We start from the raw sequence: 18830 nt of genomic DNA, 5'->3' as shown, positions 1-18830 counted from the left end.
CTTAACGACCCTTTGGTTGGCTGACGCCTAAACTGGCATTGCTTCATGTATTCATATGTACAGATGAATGTTTTCTGTGTGTGCGTATGTGTGTGTGTATGCAAGCATGCAGGCAAATGAAAGCATGTGCTTGTGGAGGATGGGGAGGGGGTGTGTGGGTTACTTGGCACATTTTGTTCTTTCTTTTTGCATAAGCGAAATTCAAATTCGACGAATACGAATTTTACTGACCGTTAGTTACAACAAGATTGACTCGTTTTCCATTGTTGAGCGCCCAATTTTTTTTTGGGCAGCTGAAAAGCTGGCCAAACTTGAAAAAAATAAAATAAAATAAAAATAAGCTTCTTGGCTAATTATGAATAACAAAAGCGCCAGCCAGTAGCGGTCATCTTAAAGCCACAGCTGGCCCAAAAAAAAAAAAAAAAACAAAACACAAACTCACAAAACTCACATTCAAACCTAATTCGCATTCCATTGTCCATTGTTGAAGATCTTCGTGGTGTGGCAGCTGCCAGGACTGGGCTGGACTGGGCTTGGGATGCTGTACGGCCGGCGGTTCACACCCCGGACTGGGACTAGTTGCTGACCAGTTGACCAGTTGACCAGTTTGCTGCATGTCCTGTGTCCTATTGACAGCTGTGGCACCAAAACTAGAAGCTAGCTTTTTGTTATGTTTCCTTTTGTTTAGCCTGACGACCGACCATTCATATGCATATGTGCTGCATACATGGGTGTCTTGCCACATATCACATTTCTGACACTCAAAGTGGCTTTCAAGGATCAGCAAAACATTTTCGCAACAGATTTTTCGCACTTTGTTCATTTTGTCTTAACTCGTTTTGAGCAGTTTATGCAGTGGGGTGTCGCCACCTGGCGGCATTTGTCGATTTGTCTACCATGTCAAGTGATCTCCGTGTGTGTTCGTTAAATGGGTGCATGTCCATACTATTTGGCAGGTGTGCTTTTTTCTTAACGTTCGTTGAGTGGCGAAGCTTTTCATTCATTCCGAAAGCAAGCAGTGCAAAAGCTGCAGTTAAATACTGCAATAACGGAAGCTTTTCAATACAGTTGAACTCATTGATAAAGTACACCTAGTGAAGCTTTTGCAAATGTTACAAATAAAAAACGAGAGCCAATAATTCTCATTTTGGTTTATCTCGTGCGGTTGAGAGACTGCTCGTAATGAGATCTATGAATTTCTTTTATGTTTCCAGTCACATACCTTTCTGATACAGAGAGAAAAATGAGTGGTTTTGTTTTGCCTTACATAAAGATGTATTTTATTTTATTTTTTACTTGGATTAACTTAAGACGCTTACAAACTGATTGATTGTTGTCTGATTGCAACATATACACATATTTAAGTTCTAATTTTTCTTATTTATAGCGCGCAATGAATGCGTTTTCAATTACAAATAGTCACACATAAATTGGTGTTTAAAATAAAAGGGATACAAAGCAAAAAAAAAAGCAAAAAAATTCATATATACAATTTGTATTTTTTTTTTGTTTTCTGGTTTTTTTTTTACATATTTTGCATAATGAAGTTTTTTCTTAGCCATTTTTGCTGCTGTTGCCAAATATTTGATCCTCATGCAATTGCTTATAATTATACCAATATTATGTGTGTGTGTGTGTGTGTGTGTGTGTGTAACGATTCCAATCAAATATATATATATATATATATATATAATATATAATATATGTTTGTGTGCTTTGTTTGTTACTAACTCATTTGATTTGACAGTTTTAAAACGGGTTTTAACAAGACTCTGTCCGAGTGTAAACTCCATAAAGAATATGATCTTTATACTAATTTAAATAAACAACAAGAGAGAACGGTGCAGTCGGGCGTGGCCGACTGGGAAATACTTGAATACCATAAGTAATGCCAGCTAGAAGAGTTTCCCAGTAACCTTCCTTCCAAGTTTGGTAACTGTGGCTCTTCAATTGCGGGAGACTTTGGAGGCTTTTGGGAATTGTGGCGCGATTGTGGAACTCATTTTTAAGAGTTTCGAATAAAGTTGCGTTTAGACAGACGGACATTGCATAGCATATATATATTGCATCTTAGGCATCAAAGTATAAAAACTAAAAGCCATGAATTAGTTGAAGTAAAAACAATCAGCGTTTGTTTATAAAACGAGCTTGTAAATTGTGTGAAAACAAATTAAGCTAGTCTTATAAACAAGCGCTGATTATGTGATCCACAAATGACTAATAGTAGACAGGGGCGTACCCAGCTGTTCGTACAAGAGGGGTGCAGGGGCGAAACAAAAAAGGGAAGCGACCCGAACTGTTAGGTTCTTCAATCAATTTGAAAATATCAGTTGATCAAGTTCAAGATGTAGGCTGGTCAATCGCCTCCTTCCCTGTCACGCCCCCCCCACCTCCTGTGTACGTTCCCTTTGCTAATATATGTGTGTGTGTGTGTGTTTTTAATATTAGGATTATGGTGTGGTTGTTGTTGCCCATTGGGCATGGGCCCTTTACTTAATAAAGGCCTCTGGTGGTATTTTGTTTTCCTTGAAGAGTTTCTCAAACACAAATGCGGCATGGTTGAAATCCCAATTTGTCTCCTCCAAGCATCTGAAAAAAAACAAAACAAACAAAATGTTATAAAACAAAGAACATATAAGATTCTCCCTCTCTCTCTCTCTCTCTTTCTCTCTCTCTCTCTCTTTCTCTCTTACTTGCGGCTCCAATCCAGATTCATTTGGCTCTGCGCACTCATGGCCTGCACCATTTGCATTTTGGTGGCATCACTGTGCGGACCTGTTGTGGCCGCCGTCACCGTCGCCGATGCAATTGGGCTGGTGATGGTGGCAACCGGCGGTGGCAATAAAGCGACCGGCGGTGGCAATAGTGCAACAGCGCCGGCACCGCCAACCGCCAATCCACCCGGATGCAGACGCCCCTGAATTGAGTTCTCGTTGAGGGCAGAGCTAATTGGAGTCAAGCTGGCGGCGCCGGGCGCTGGCTGGTGCTGCGATCGCTTAAATTCACGCGTCTGTTCCGTCGATGCGCTGGTTATGAAGATCGCCTCGTTTCGAATGCAAAAGCCCGTATTCTGTGGCACGACGACAAATGTGCGCACAAAGTGACGCAGCTCGTATGGCTGCATGGCGATGGGCGTGGTGCTGCCAGCATCGCCGGTTAACTCCTTGAACAGGCCAGTCACCGTGAACACCATCATTTGCGGCTGCCGAAATGGAAATATATTATTATTATTATTAGGGAAGTTGGAATGAAAAGTTGTTTTTCTGCTTGTCTTACATTATAGATGTTCAGATCGACGGTGAAAGTGCGTCGTTCGTGCAACGTGCGTGGCCATTCATCCAATGTGGAGACGCAGGCTAATCGGCCACTCTTCAATAGATGCATACGCAATAGACGCATACGCGAATCGTCCCGTTCGGTGTTCATAATGCGTCGCAGATTGCGATTAAATTTCCAGAAGCTGTTCAATCTATCATAAATCAAGGATCAACATTAGTCAGAGAGTCGAGAATCTGTATGAATGCTGCTGCTGCTGCTGCTGCTGTTGCTTACCTGCCCGCCTGGCTGACCGAGGGCATTGACATGGAGAGGAGTGCATTCTCGTGGTATGCATCCAGCAGTGGCTGGCGATTATTCGAATCGAATATGATGAAGTACTGGTCCAAAAATTGGCGGACAACCTCAGCGCCGGCGCTGTCGCACAAGTAGGATGCCTTTGCCGGTGCCAGCGTGGTCGTTTCACTTAAATCGAAATGCACCTGGGGCAGCAACACTTCCCCATCCTGTATTGTATATTGTTTAAGTTTATATTTAGATTGAATCGCTTACAATTATAGCGTTTATGTTAACCCAAAAATTGTCTCAAAAAAAAAATTGATTTGTTTTGGGAAAAAAATTGAATTTATTGGAAATTCATAAAAGCTGCGCTTGAGCTGACAATTTAATGATGAATCCATAAACGCTGAATCGAAGGCGCATTAAATATATTTTGCAACTTACCAGCTTCATTAGTTTGGGAAATTTACGTCGTACTTCGCTGTAATTAGTTTGGCGGTTGGATGGCGTCCATTTTGTTTGATTGGCATACGGATTAGTGGCACATACATATATACATATGTCAAAGTGTACATATGTATGTGTGTATGTATGTATGGATAGATACATTAGTTAAAAAACTTGATTCAATAATTCACATAGACATAGAAATGTCGCTTTGCTGTGCGCTGTGTGATTTGCAGTATTGAAAACAACTTGCCGCTGAGCTGATTCGCATATGTTTTACAGCAATGTTTCTTAACTTGATTGGTGATTGATTCATTGATTGATTGACTGATATAAGCATCGTATATTGTTTTTGAGGCAGTTGAGCAAGCAGATGCACCTGGCTCATATTTGGCGCATATTATCAAAGCTGGCGACCAGGGCTGGGAAACGTACAACAAGCGACATTATCAAGGAAGCCAAACTTTTAAGCAGCACTTTTATTCTATTTGTTTTTGTTTTTTTTTTTGCTTTTTCTTTTTTCTTAATATATTTTTTTTTGTTGCTTTTTTCTTTCTTTCTTTTTTTCTTCAATAAGCCACAAACGCGTCGCGTCGCACAAAAGCTGTTTGTTGGTTTGTTCGAGTTTCCATAAGTCTCGTTGTTGATCGCACGCGGCATCCACAGGCAGAACACGCAACAAATATGCCAGCCAATCAACGTGCAAATGTTGCACATAGCTGAAGGGCGTGGCAAGCAAAGCAAACGCAACCGGTTGATTTTGATTTTGACACGGCCGCCTTCGCCAGCATGCACAGTAAGTTGTCGCAGTTGTCGTCGTCGTCGTCGTAGCTGTCCTTGGCAGCAGTGTGTCTGCCACAGTGCGTATGTCCGTCAGTATATTTGCATGCTTGGCGCGCGCACCATTTTTATATGTATATATATATATATTTGTAACACAGTGCAACCGCTGACAAGGACGCCGTCGCCATCGCCGTCGCCGCCGCCGCCGCCGCCACCGCAACTTAAACAACAGCCAAACACAAGAGCGCAACACACAATTCGAGATTTGCAACTGCAACCGATGTTGAATCGGTCGAGCGCAAGCATGCGTGCGTGCGTGCGCCTGTGCGCAATGCTGTGCGGTGAGCGGTACGCGGTACGCGCACGCGTCCATGCGTCCGTGCGTCAATGCGTGCGCTGCTTCGCCTTCGGCCTCTCAATTCGCGGCTGCTTGTCGCATTCGACGACAAAGCGGCACTTGAGAGTCCAACACACCTCCTGCCGCATGTCTGCCCGCATTGTGGAAGTGCCAACGCGCGATTAAGTCCTGTCTCTGCATCGTCATGTGGCAACATCGTCCAACTGTCAGTCAGTCAGTCTGTGTTGTGTCGTCAGCTTTCCAGGCGCGACTTGTTTGAATTTAGCTTGTTTTTTTTTATGTTCTTTTCTTTTTTTTTTTTACATTTTTTTTCTTTATTGAAAGAATGTTTTTTTTTTTATTTCTTTTGGCTTTTTTTGTGCCTTTTTTGCCGCCACCGTTAAAAGTTTGGTTTCATTTTAGGGGCCTATTTAAGGCGTACTGCAAGAGTTTTCAAATTAAATTAATTTTCCCATGCCAGCAGATGCATTTGCTTGCTCAAAATGCATTGGAATTTGCGAGAGCAGCGAGAGGACCACGCGAGCAAGTTGAATTTTCAAAATTGATTTTCATTTGGCGACAATGCGCACAGCAAAACAGAATATAAGAAATAGGGATTAGATAAGAACAAGGATTCTGTCGAACGGACACGGCGCATCCTCAACAGTTATGCATAAGAAGCCTTGTCCCAGTTCCCACGCTGATATTTCGGTGACTGCGCTGCTGCACGGTTAGAAAAACAGGAGCAACGACAGATCACACCATAGTATACCTGGTAAAATTCTGGGCATCCTTGTAGCGCGAACGGCACGGATTATTGCGCAAGACCAGCTCGACAATTGGTAAATTGCGAAAGACCAACAGATGCGCCAACGATGGAAGCTGAAATCAAGCAGCAGCAGCAGCATCAGTTTAACATTTGAGCAGTTTGGGAAATGAAGTGTTCGAGATTGTCTGAGATATATCCACACATACACACCTTATTATCGCCCAGATAAAGTATCTTCAGATGGGGCAGACGCTTCTCGATGCCTTTGAATGATTCCACGGTGGACATGCTGTTATCATTGAGATTGATGGCCTCCAGATCAGGAATGTTCTCGCATATGATATCCAGTGCGGTCGACATGACATTCACCCGGAATAGCGGGCAAAATATGGGCTTCAGATCCAAATCGGTGTGAAAGCGCGACAGATCGAGTGCCTTGGTCTGCACGTTATATCTCTTGGCCATGACGACCTTCATCTTCGTCTTGAACTCCTCATTGATGGTGACCAAAGGAACACCATTGCGTACGCGTGGCATCAGACGAAAACCATCCGGGAGCTGTGCATGCCTGCCCAGCTGTATTATACGCTCGGCCACCTCAAAGTCATCCGTGAAGAAGATGGCACAGTTGCGCTCGAAACGCCAATATTGTGGCACAAACACGTGCGGTGACATTGCCGCCAACAAGGCGCGCAGCAGCGTTTCCTTGTCATAGATGTGACCATTTTGTATCTGTGTAGCAGAGGAAAGAACGAAAACCAGTCAATATACATATATAAACTATATATGTGACTATATTTGATTTGAATACGCAAACAATATTAACTCTATAATTGTAATAATGCTGTACATGAACAACGACATTGAACGCATTCAATATAATTGATTCGAATCAGAATTCGTTGCATTATAATTTTGTGAATATTTTATTCGTAACTAATTTAATGCAACAGACTTGAATTGAGCGAATCGCTAGACAAAAAGGAAAAAACGAAAAACAATAAACAAAAACAATCGAAAAGAAAAGAAATAAAATAAAAACTGAAACTGAAACTGGAAGTGGAAGTGGAACAAGCACAATTAGTGTGCCACTTTTCCAGTTAACGTTTATTTAGCTATCTATATATATATGTACGATATATAGTGTTGTTGCTATTGGATTGTATTTACTACATTTTCGTTGCTCATAACGTGCTTTACTCCCAATTACTCAATATTTGCATACCAATTCTGATTCAGAGCCGGTGCTGACTCGCCTGGGGCCTGCCTCTTTGTGTTTTAATTACTTTTGGGTGCGCTTATCTTCAAGTGTCTATGATTTAATTATGAGCATTTTGATTATGATTATGACGCACACACACAAACACAAACACACAAACACACACACACACATACAATTACACATACAGATACACACCCACATAGACCACATTAGTTTGCTTTATGCTCGTAATTGCTTTTTCCTCTCCTTTGAAGAGCTCTACTCATAAAATTCCATTGCCAATGCCGAATATACCCGAAAACTCTGGCCTGCACTGTTATTGCTGTTCTGGATATCTGAAGACTCCATAATATATATATATATATTACAGTGGTCGCTCAGTAATTACAATTGCCCAGCAACTATTGCCAATCGATCACTCATTTTTCCTACTTTCTGCAGCAAATTTCTCAAGGTGTCAAATAAAAATTGATTTTATTTTGGAAATTATAATGTCGTAGTCAGTGCAACAATATGTTAATTTTAAATGTAAGCTTCATATATATATCTATGTATTAATTATATCAAATAGGAAATTTGTCTAAGATTAATTTAAAGCAAAAATGTTTGCTGTATTTAATCATTTTTTTGCTTTAGATTGTTGAAGGGGAAAACTTCGATTGAGTCTCAAAAATTGGTATTTCCTGAATTGCGAGCTTAAAGATTTTGCTTAAGGGAACATTTTCTTTCTTTCTTTTTTTTTTTTTTACAAAAAGTAACTTTTAGGTAAATGATATAGTGAACAAAAAATAGTTTGGAGCTTTGTTCTTCTCTGTGGGGTCCTTCATAATTGAATTGATATAGCTAAATATAGCTATACTCCACCTTTATTTATATATACATATATATTTATATATGTAGTATAGTATTTTATTGTATTGACATATCCATTTGGGGTCATTAGATAAAAAAAGGCAGTCTATGCTCACTCGCAGAGCCCCATTCACTTTCGAGTTTGACTGCGCATTAATGCGATAAATTAATAAATATATTATGGAGTATTACTGTTTGTTTATCAACACTCATTATGCCATTTGGGCACTGGCCATATTCAAGCCATGCTGAACGGGTCTTAAAGTCCTTACGTGTTTTCCAATCAGAGAGCTTACCGATGGCTTCTGTTGTGGCTCGCTTGAATTGCTGCTTGCTTGATAAGAGAGCCCAACACGCATTTGTTGGGGTACTCACTGAATAAGTGAGTCAATTAGGGTCTTGGACGGAATCCAATTTAACAATGTTATCTAGCATATTAAATATTTGAACTAACTTTAGTAATGCTAGCTGCCAGCTGTCTACGCCGGAACAGATGATCTGAACAGATATAGGAGACTGTTTGCACTTCTTGCCAGCGGCTATGAGACTTTTGGCTAAGAACAAAAAAAAGAAGAAAAGAAAAGTAAAAGAAGACATGACTCCTATGGGCAATTTATTTTTGGGCTCCAACTGTGACTACGATTCGGAGAGGGTGTGTGGGATGAGTGGATGGGTGTATGGGCGAGTGAATGAGTGCGTACATGACTCGGTTTAGTTGCGCCCGTACATTAAATATGTATATGTATATGTTTGTGGGTATGTGCATATGTATTTAATAAGTATATAAATCACGCTTTTGTGCACAACAATGAGAAGCACAAGCGAATTGAGAGACATTTATTTCTAGAATTGATATGACTGATGACGCCGACGCGTCAGCAGCAGCAGCAGCAGCAGCGACAACAACAACAACAACAACGGCCACATTATTAAGGCAGTATCAGCGAAGTCAACTGCGACGGCTACGGCGACAGCGGCAGCGGCAGCGGCGTCGACTGGGCTGACTAACAAGCGCGCACCGCCAAAAGCAACGCCATTCGCCAGCCAACAGCCGTGCGAGGTTAGAGCAACAGTACAGAAAACCTAACCACCCACCTAAAACCCACAAGCCAAACCACCGATTCCCCCCCTCGCCCGACCAAAAAGAAACAATTATTTTCCCATATCAATTGGACTACGGCAGTGACAAAGCCAAGCTAAGCAATATGGGCAGCTGTTGCTCAAAGGATTTGGATGATAAGCGCTCCTGGAGCCCCGATGAAACCAAAAATGGCGTAAGCAGTACAATTGAAAGCATTGCATTTTACACGAACTAATCAAACGATCTTGCATATCTACATCTCTCTATATATATATGTATGTATGTATGTATGTATGTATGTATGTATGTATGTATGTATGTACATTTGTATAGAGCACCACATCGACCATCATAGCACAGCCCATAGATAATGTGGGCAGCACAGGTGTGTTCACGCTAACCCGCCACACATCAACAGCGACATCAACAACGACAACAACGGAGAAACAACAACAGCATCAACAGCAACATCACAAAGATGTGAACACAACAAATACAGCTGATTCTGATCCTGATGCCAAGGAGTAGCCCAACTTAACATACCAATACATATCCAATGCTGTTTGTTTTTTGTTTGTGTTTTGTTTTTTTTTTTTTTTTTGATAATTCAACATTTGTTTACCTACCAAGTACATACATATATGTATGAATGTACATATGTACATATATGTATGTGCATATTGAAGTTTGTGCTCCATGTATAAATTATACTTTGTTTTTTTTTTTAACAAAAAACATTTGTGACATGTGTGTTTGCTTGGAAAGAGGAAGAACCAGTGCGTGTACGCTTATACATAAGTGTGTGTGTGTGTGAGTGTGTGTGAATATTTTGTTTAACAATGAATAATCCGTCTTTGTTGACTAGCCAAGCTATCGAGTACTGTTATTAATATGAATTATACTCAAAACATGCCCAAAGCAAAGTTAAACTTGAAAATAAACGATTAAATGAATGCGATTCACTCACTCACTCAACTGATTGTTCATTTACAATACAAATAAACAAACGAAACGAATCCATAAATTGCCGGTCCGATAAGAAATGTAACCCTGCCACCCACATCCCCCCCTCCCCTAGCCCAACCACCCAATCGAAAGCAGCTGCACACGCATTGCTTGGCGATGACATCAGGGCCGCCTTCGATGCAAAGAGAAGTCTAGAAATGAGCGAAAACACACACACAAACACACCACACACACAAACACACCACACACACACACACACAGAGAAATATAATGATAAAGAGAGTGTAGAATGAACATGCCTCATTCTGGATAGCTTCATGACTCAGTTTCCTATCATCAGCCAATGTGCCAAATCTCCCATTGGGATTTTCTCCAATCGACTTGGCCTTGGACAAAAACAAAAACAAAAACAACGCGCAAATGACTCAAGACACATTGCCAGCCACATTGTAAACTGTAATATGAACGTGCGTTTTGATATGAATGCACAATGCAATAATAATTATAACAATAACAATAACAATAACAATGCTAATGCTAATGCTAATGCTAATGCTAATGCTTAATACACGTGACAGACACATAATTTACATATTTACATATTTGATTCGCCCATTTGCATTTTATTACGATTTAACAATGTGATGCAAAGCATGTTTTGTGTGTTTTCCTGACAGCAGTAAACAAGTCGTAAGAATAGAGAAAATATTCAATTTGCAATCGTTTGCAAATCATTGCAATCTAATAGAAGAAATGGCAAATTACACAACATTTGTTGCTGTACAGGCAAATTAAGGACACATCATTATTAATCATTATAATAGTTTTTGTAGAAACAAAAATTCTCCAGTATATTTAAATTAGTGTTTTATATTACATTTAAATTGAGGATGCACAACGTATAGCAACGGTTCTTTCGACAAAGTAGGGTTGCCAACTGATTGTAAAACTGACTGGTATACAACACGCAAAAGTAACGCCTTTTCCGATCGAATTCGATAAGTCCAATTAAAATGATCAGCCCAAATGCATGCAACACATATTAAATAACGATTCAACAAAAAAAAAACAACAAAATGTTTTGAGTAGAAGCGAAAAGGGGTTGCTGTCGCCACATAACCGACTGCATAATACCCTTATGCAAATTGTGGAAAATCTGTTATTATTGTGGAAATCGGAAAAAGTGTATCATTGGCTCGATATGCGAAATGAACAAAGTATCAGCGGATAAAAATGTTGCTTCTATTTTCGCTCACACATTTGTCAGTCCTTCGGACATTACGTGGAAACTGTGGGATCAAGCCAAATAATGACAATCTCTGTTCGATGCATGACACTCAAGCCCTGAAATATGTTAAGACTGTTCGGCTCCTCGCTCTGCCAGAGAATTTTCAATCAGCATTTTACATGTAGTCAGTATTGAGTTGAGTTGGCAAAGAATTCTATGCATATTGTATATGGTTCATGGTGATAAAAGCCAATTAAAGATTAGATTAAACACAAAATGGTTACATAAATTTTTTTATATGAGTACAAAAAACGTTGTGAGTCAAGTTGCTTTAAGAATGTGCCAACCACTCTATGTATGGGTGAATATATCTTTATATACGTGTATTGAAGTAGGTACGTAAGTGCACAGCACAGTATAGAACGCAAATTGTATTATTAAATCAAGCAACAAAATAAAACCAAATCAAACTAAACCAATGCAAAGCAAAGCAAAGCAAACCAAACGACGCAGAAAAAGCAATTAAAGAAAATGCAAAACGAGGGAACGACATGCGTACCACATACATACCACATACATACCACATACATACATGTGGACATATATATACATATGTATAGATAAAATAATTTTAACATCAACAAAGAACGACCCTAGAGTCAATCGAGGAACACAAAAGACACAAACCGACTCAGCAACGACGCGACGGGGATCGGGGATATGGGGCGAATGGGGCGAGTGGGGGAGGCGACGGAGGTAGATTGTGGAACTGTGCTGGGCTAGTGAAATAGAAATTGGAGCACACCGCCACCCCCGCCCATCGTTAGGGTCCGAGTGGCCCCCAACACGATCAGCAAAAGCAGACGGCAGCAAAGAAAAGTTATGCGCTGTCAGTATAAACGCGAGCCTCGCGACGAGCAGCAACGCGCACCCACCATTCCAAAAACCGAAATAGAAATCCGAGCTAAGCCAAATATCGAGAATCTCAACAAAGACATAAAGATTGAGCTGGAGAGTAGGAGAGCGATCATGAAGTATGCTGGATGCTTGGCCATTGTGCTCATTGCGATGAGTGGCCTTTGTACGGCTCTGCCCATGGCCAACGAGGATGAGCTGGTGGCGCTCAACTCTGTCGAGCAGGTGCGAACGGACGAGTTGCCGCACATATTGAAAATCGCGCCCAGACATTCGGAGCCAGTGGCGGAGGACCCGGAGCGACCCGGTGACTTTGATACCATTGTCGAGGAGTTGCGCACCGCTGGTGTGCACACATCGGAACAGAAGCCATTGCACACGTTGCGCTACAAGGAGCTCGCTCGCCTCCTGGCTCTTTGGCAGATGGCCCAAGGTCGCAACTACTACGTTGCCAATGAAAATCGTGCGCCGCATGCTCATGATGGCGATACCAATGACAACGATGACAACCACGCAAAGAACACTTCGTAGGAGCAATCACAATGACGGCCAAGCGAAATCCAAAAAAAAAAAAATGAAAAAAAAAAACCAAAGCTTTAAAATTACTTTGCTAATCAATCCGAATTTTTATTTTTGTTTTGTTTGTTTTGATTTATCGACTCTGTAGCACTTTAATTCTAAGCATATCCCTTGGAATCCATTAAATAAAGCAATATAAATATAAAAAAAAATTAAATCAATTGAGTGAAAACAGAACAATTGAACTCTGGTCGAGTGTGCCGACTAGAAGATACACTGTGCTCAGTAGGATATTCAAATGTATGCATATACCAAAGATTGACTTTTTTATACCGGCATCATAGTGCGATATCCGTCTTGGCTAGGAAATCGATAAAATCGATAATCGCAAATCGATAAAGACACAATTTAAGGCTACAGATTATTAGGAATCAGCGCCCAAAATTCAGAAATGCCTGTATCCAAAAGCAAACTTGGAGGATAGATTACTAGGCAACTACTTCAAAGATCGATATTTCTAGCTATACATATGTTATTCAGTTATGTGTTCACCGGACTTATAGCAAAAGGATAAACAATTATGTACGATTTAAGTCTATACGAAAAAACACATAATTTGATCTGTGCTTGCTTTCCGAGTGCCTGCATTCTAATTAAGTTCGCTTGTTTTTAACATCTCAATATTCAACGAGCTGGAATTTTACAATTATTTTACTAATCGATATTTATCGATGTAAAGGAAAACAAATATAGGGTCGCTCAAAGAAAAAAGAGAATACAGAATACAGAGAGGCATTTGTATTAATCAGGAATATCTCAATATGTGGTCGGAAATGTCTTTATCAGCCTGTCATATAGATGTTAGCATACTAATGATACCCAGGGTATATATTAATAACTAAGAGTTTAATCAAGTCGATCGATGCTTTGCCGACGCTACCACAGTGTCCTGCCCAGCGAGATTCGGCGCAGTTGGCTCAAAATCTGCACTGTTGCTGTTACTGCGACTTCTGTCGCTGCCGCTGCCGCTGGTGCTAGTGGTGGTAACGACAACGATGGGCATTTGGCGGCGCTGCAATCGCTTGGCGATGGGCGGCACAAAGAGATCATGCTTGATTAGCGTACATTCGGCGTCCTGATAGATTCGACTATTGTTATCCCATTTGAGAGCCGCAAAGCACCAGGAGAGCAGCCAGCCGCCGACGAAGGCAATGAGAAAGCCAAGTGCTGCATACCACATGTAGCTAATGCGATACATATAAAAGTAATCCGTCTCCGGCTCCGTCTCTCGCATGTAAGAGGCGCGCGGCGTTGTGAACTGTGCGTCTGCTCGAAGCAGTATATCTCGAAGGTAGCTGCGATCATTGGGGCAACCAGCAGTGGACATGTCCAGACTTGGTATTGGCGGCTTCGGTTGACCGAAACCGATCCAAAAGGAGACGGCTAGCGAGATGAGTACACCAGCAATGGCGCCCTTTTGGTTTGCCTTCGTCACATACATGCCCAGCGTGAACAGGCCCAACAATGGACCGCCAACGATGCCAAAGATCGATAAAGCCGCCTGCAGCAGTCCGCCAATGGTGCCAGCCAAGAAAGCCATGCCAATGCAGAGGGCACCAAAGAAAATGGATAGCAGCTTGGAGTACCACATTGTCCGGCGATCATCCAGCGTGCGACCAGATGAGTAGATCACAATCGGCTTCACATAATCCTCCAAAGTGACAGCAGCCAGCGAACTGATGGCGGTGCTGATGGTGGACAGGCTGGCGCAAAAGATCCCCGATACGAAGAGGCCAGCCAGGCCCGTATATTGACCCATGGTGTCCACCACAAACAGCGGCATAATCTGATCCCGTGAATTGACGCGTCCCTCCAGCAATGGATCACAGTCACGATAATACCAATAGATGCAAAGGCCCGCAAAGCACGTGCTCATGCTCAGCAGACACAATATGGGCAGACACCACCAGAGAGCGGCACGTGCCGATCGCAGATTGCGTACGGCAAGCAAACGTTGCACTTGAGCTTGATTCACACCGTAGATGGCCAAATAGGTGGCGCTACCGCCCAGCACCTGGGTGAACCATGTGTGCCGTGTCGTTGGATCTATGCTAAAGTTGCTGAAATCGATGCGTCCATTATCCAGCGCCGCCTGCCAAACAACATCAAAGCTGCCTGCCTTGATGCCCGTACAGATGATAACACTGAATACGGCTACAAACATGAGAATCGATTGGTAAATGTCCGTCATCATAACCGCCTTCATGCCACCCATTGTTGCATAGATCGTACAGACAACGCCAACAATTATCACCGAAAAGACCTGGCTCACACCAGTGACAGCCTCCAATGCCAGTGCCGGCGCAAACACAACAATGCCCATGTACAATATCATCTGCGTAGAGAAGGCAACCGAGGCGATCAGGCGGGTGGCATAGCCAAATCGCAACTCCAGATACTCGTACACGCTGGCCGTTTTCAGGCGAAAGAAGACCGGCAGAATGAGATAGGCGGCGATGGGCGTCGACACAACATAGGACACATTGATGATGACAAACATGGTGCCATATTGATAGATCTCCATTGACACACCCAGTATGGTAACGGCCGACATGAAGCTGGCCATTAAACTGAATGCCACCGGCGTAACGCCCATGGAGCGATTAGCTAGAAAATATTCCGTTGTGTTGTTCTGCTTGTTGTCCGCAAATCGATAGTAGACTCCGATTAATATTGAGATGAGCAGTACCACGGCCAGAATGGCATAGTCCCAGGCACCCAGAGTAGCCATTCTCGTCACTCACTTTCTAATCGACGATCAAGTTAGCTGGATTAACACGCATACGTAATGCAAAGTCTGTTAATATTCTTGGCCTTTAATCGACAGACAGTTAATATTTGACTGTTGATAACCGACTGCGATAATAGACAACAAAATGAAATACATGTAGCAGCTGCAGATCCAAAATTTGCTCTTGAGATTATGCTCGAGCGCGCGTATGACTTTAACGTTTGCCGGCCGTCAATGAAGTGGGACAAAATAAATCCAAAACTACTCTGCTCTAGCGACTACAAGGGAACCGCGCTGCGCTGCGCTACCTTTTTATAGCTTCATTTGGCCGCCGCTGAGAGAGATAGCAGCGTAGGTGGCACCAATACTCTGTAGCAGTACCAGTACCAGTACTAGCACTTGGATACGGGACGCACGCTGTGCACCGTCGTTGCCATCGACATGTGAACAGCAAAAGTGCTTTCAAATGTTTTCAACTTCTTCATCAACTGCTTATCAATTACATAATATTTGTAGGTTTGCATTTTAGCCAGCTAAAATATGATCTAACAATGATGTCTTCACATGACTGATGTTGTTATTAAAGTGTCTAAGTCATCGTCAGTTGAAATATAACACACGAGTTTTCAACTGGACACACAATTTTAGCAGGGGTTTCAATCTAGTTCAGCATTTGTCTCAAAACTTATTCCAAGTGTATATATGGGGGGAGGGGGACTGTATTACTCACCACACAAACATGCACATACACAATGTGTGTATATCTCTATATCTTTATATAGCTTGTTGAATATTGCCATATTCGTTGACTGTTTACTTCACAAATTTTACGATTCAAATATTTAACTGCTGCCAACTAACGACCCCAACGACAAGCACTTAATGTTATCGTGATAACAGCTCTTAGAGCCCTGCATTAGATATTTATACAATTGCACGTAGATAGCCAGATTGAACTCTAGATTGCTCTTATATATTTGATTTTTCAATGATATACATATGTATATATGTTATTAAAAGGGCTGCAGAAAGTTGTGCATTTAAATAAATGTCATCGTCAGATGTGGCAAATGGAGCTAGTCATATTACTATGGAATTTGAAATTAAAATGACCATGGAACCCGTGGAAAAAGTCAGCAATTTCAACTGCGGGGCAAAATCAGAAATATTCAGGAAAAACATTTTGTAACGGGCTGGATAAGGGTCAAATTATTAGGCCCGCGACGTACAATGGTGTAGATAAAGACACACTTACCGTCACTTGATACCAGCCAGCGGCATTGGGAATCAGCTTGCCAAATTTACCCCGTGGAATGGGTGAGCCGCGACGTCGTGAACTGGGACGATCCTGTAAGCACATGTTGAAAATTTGTTTAGCATGCAAGTTGCGTAGATATGTCGGCAAGCTATGCGAAGCCTGGTTAAGCAAACAAACCTTCACTGTGGTTGTCATTTCGCTCATGTCATCATCCTCATCCCAACGACGCACATCTTGAAGCCGCAACTTAACATCGCTTTTGTGCGGAAATTGTGAGGTCTTGAAGCTGACGCGACGCTTGTTCCGATCCTTGCGACGCTGATGATCGTCGTCTGCAATGCAACAAAGAGTTATTAGGATATCGACAGGCCAACCAAAAGGATGCCACACAGATAACCTACCGTCGTAGTCTTTCAGCGCAGAGAAACGCGATCCACCGCCGCCACCATTGCCACCACCATTGCCAACATTGTTGTTGTAACGCTGACCGCCACCTCCGCCACGCTTAGGCATTGCTCACACGAAGTCGACGATATAGAGTTGTATAGCGCACAGCGCACAGTCGCAATAACAATAAACAAGGTCTTTGAATGCGCAGAATTTACAGTGACAATAACGGTAGTGTCACAAACAATATGTTTAATAGGCTCACAAATGGACGCATGTAATTATTGCACAGCAAAATTATGAAGAAGCGCGAATTTGCAACGCAATTTCACGAAATTCTCTACAGCATATGTATTTGTGTGCTCGACCAGATGACAGACGTCACGACAATGAAATAGTAGAGATGTTGCTCAGCACTGTTTTTTAAATGTGTTCAGTGCTGTCCAATGACACTGTTAGCACAAACAATGTGGCAACGCCAGCCAGCCAACAAAATTATAAGCAGCAGCCGCGTTGTACCATTATTCTCAATAGTTTTTGAAAACTCAAAGCAGCATTATTGACAAGACCGGATTAGAATAGGCAGCGTATCACATGAACATGTCCTCCAATCGAAAGTGCCGCTTCCATGTAAATGTAAGCGATACGGAAGATAAGTTAGTGCAAAGTCTTAGTGATGTGCTAAAACGTTGCTCGAGTCAAGCTCTTGAAAATGCGAAAACATTTCGCGTTGGCCTTTCAGGTGCGTATTTTTCATAGGAGTATGTAAATATTGTGTTGTGCATGTGTGTGTGTGTGTGTGTGTGATAAGCTCAACTTAAGGTGACCTTGCACCGCACACATTCTCATTCGCATTCGCATAGTGAATTATTAACAAAAAGGTTACCCAATCTTGCGATCAACAGGTGGTTCGCTCGTGCAGCTCTTGACTAGTGCTCTGGTTTCAAGTGGACTGGACACGAAATGTTGGCAGTTTTTTTTCTGTGACGAACGTTATGTGGCACAAGATCACAATGAATCAACGTACTGGGCGTACAAAACTCAAATGCTAACTAAACTACCAAACATTTTGGATAGCCAATTTATTAAAGCCGATACGTCCGTGTCGTTGGATAAGTGTGCCAGTGATTATGCTGAACGTATTGTGAATGAATTCGGTACAAGTTGTCCAGTATTTGATTTGCTGCTCTTGGGCATGGGACCGGACGGACATACATGTTCCTTGTTTCCGGAACAACCGGCTAATTTGGCGGAAACCGAACGTTTAATCATTCCGATTCGGGATTCCCCAAAACCACCACCAGAACGTATAACATTTACGCTGCCACTGATCAATAATGCCAAAGACGTCGTTTTTGTTGTAACAGGCGCCAGTAAATCTGATGTCGTAAAGGTAAAAGAGCAACAGTGCTGATTACGTTATTTATACATATTGCTTATTTGTATTGCAGCGCGTATTTGCAGGCATGGACAAAAAATTTCCATCTGCATGGGTGGAGCCGACGCATGGACAATTGACATTGATTGCAGACAGTGCCGCAGGAGAAACGTTTCTTGGTCAAACCTGTCATTGTGCACATGAAACCAACTAACTATTGTAAATAATTTCTAAACAATAAAGATATCTGGTGCTGTTTGCGTTGGCATTTTGAAAATTGCGCGCAGTTTTAATCATGTACACAACGTTGCCATTTAATTTCGTTTAATGTCAGAGCACAGA

At 41.9% G+C, this 18830-nt stretch overlaps 5 protein-coding genes across 5 annotated transcripts; 3 read left to right on the top strand and 2 right to left on the bottom strand.

Moving 5' to 3' along the window:
- Positions 1-1687: 1687 nt before the first annotated feature.
- LOC6564525 (nuclear RNA export factor 1) lies at positions 1688-17442 on the bottom strand. Its single transcript, XM_001991406.3, has 10 exons — positions 17125-17442; positions 16901-17055; positions 16721-16813; positions 6102-6623; positions 5895-6004; positions 4000-4036; positions 3553-3782; positions 3277-3469; positions 2694-3202; positions 1688-2589 (listed from the first exon to the last, which is right to left on the bottom strand). The coding sequence occupies exons 1-10, from the start codon at positions 17234-17236 to the stop codon at positions 2490-2492; spliced, it is 2061 nt and encodes a 686-aa protein (XP_001991442.1). The 5' UTR covers positions 17237-17442; the 3' UTR covers positions 1688-2489.
- On the top strand, positions 8648-10021 carry LOC6564527. The gene is made up of 2 exons (XM_001991408.2): positions 8648-9239; positions 9380-10021. Exons 1-2 carry the CDS (start codon positions 9171-9173, stop codon positions 9572-9574), a joined length of 264 nt encoding a protein of 87 aa, XP_001991444.1. The 5' UTR covers positions 8648-9170; the 3' UTR covers positions 9575-10021.
- Positions 12108-12880, top strand: LOC6564528. Its single transcript, XM_001991409.3, has one exon. It carries the CDS (start codon positions 12123-12125, stop codon positions 12684-12686), a length of 564 nt encoding a protein of 187 aa, XP_001991445.2. The 5' UTR covers positions 12108-12122; the 3' UTR covers positions 12687-12880.
- Positions 13297-15757, bottom strand: LOC116805594 (putative sodium-dependent multivitamin transporter). The gene has a single exon (XM_032738348.2). It carries the CDS (start codon positions 15463-15465, stop codon positions 13585-13587), a length of 1881 nt encoding a protein of 626 aa, XP_032594239.1. The 5' UTR covers positions 15466-15757; the 3' UTR covers positions 13297-13584.
- Positions 17443-17550: 108 nt separating the features above from the next.
- LOC6564529 (probable 6-phosphogluconolactonase) lies at positions 17551-18765 on the top strand. The gene is made up of 3 exons (XM_001991410.2): positions 17551-17852; positions 18016-18503; positions 18562-18765. Exons 1-3 carry the CDS (start codon positions 17705-17707, stop codon positions 18700-18702), a joined length of 777 nt encoding a protein of 258 aa, XP_001991446.2. The 5' UTR covers positions 17551-17704; the 3' UTR covers positions 18703-18765.
- The last annotated feature ends 65 nt before the right edge of the window (positions 18766-18830 follow it).

This window comes from Drosophila grimshawi, unplaced genomic scaffold (genome assembly GCF_018153295.1).
Source record: "Drosophila grimshawi isolate 15287-2541.00 unplaced genomic scaffold, ASM1815329v1 contig_848, whole genome shotgun sequence".
Taxonomy (NCBI): Eukaryota; Metazoa; Arthropoda; class Insecta; order Diptera; family Drosophilidae; genus Drosophila; species Drosophila grimshawi.
Note: the sequence above shows the minus strand (reverse complement) of the source record. Positions and strands in the feature narration are given on the sequence as shown.

Bases quoted from the DNA above. Each gene is read 5' to 3' on its own strand.
- LOC6564527 (XM_001991408.2), top strand. From the start codon at position 9,171: ATGGGCAGCTGTTGCTCAAAGGATTTGGATGATAAGCGCTCCTGGAGC. The intron at 9,240-9,379 runs GTAAGCAGTACA...ACATTTGTATAG, and splicing joins CCGATGAAACCAAAAATGGC to AGCACCACATCGACCATCAT.
- LOC6564528 (XM_001991409.3), top strand. From the start codon at position 12,123: ATGCGCTGTCAGTATAAACGCGAGCCTCGCGACGAGCAGCAACGCGCA.
- LOC116805594 (XM_032738348.2), bottom strand. From the start codon at position 15,465: ATGGCTACTCTGGGTGCCTGGGACTATGCCATTCTGGCCGTGGTACTG.
- LOC6564525 (XM_001991406.3), bottom strand. From the start codon at position 17,236: ATGCCTAAGCGTGGCGGAGGTGGCGGTCAGCGTTACAACAACAATGTT. The intron at 17,056-17,124 runs GTAGGTTATCTG...GTTGCATTGCAG, and splicing joins TGCGCTGAAAGACTACGACG to ACGACGATCATCAGCGTCGC. The intron at 2,590-2,693 runs GTAAGAGAGAAA...GTTTTTTTTCAG, and splicing joins AATCTGGATTGGAGCCGCAA to ATGCTTGGAGGAGACAAATT.
- LOC6564529 (XM_001991410.2), top strand. From the start codon at position 17,705: ATGAACATGTCCTCCAATCGAAAGTGCCGCTTCCATGTAAATGTAAGC. The intron at 17,853-18,015 runs GTGCGTATTTTT...TGCGATCAACAG, and splicing joins ATTTCGCGTTGGCCTTTCAG to GTGGTTCGCTCGTGCAGCTC. The intron at 18,504-18,561 runs GTAAAAGAGCAA...TTTGTATTGCAG, and splicing joins GTAAATCTGATGTCGTAAAG to CGCGTATTTGCAGGCATGGA.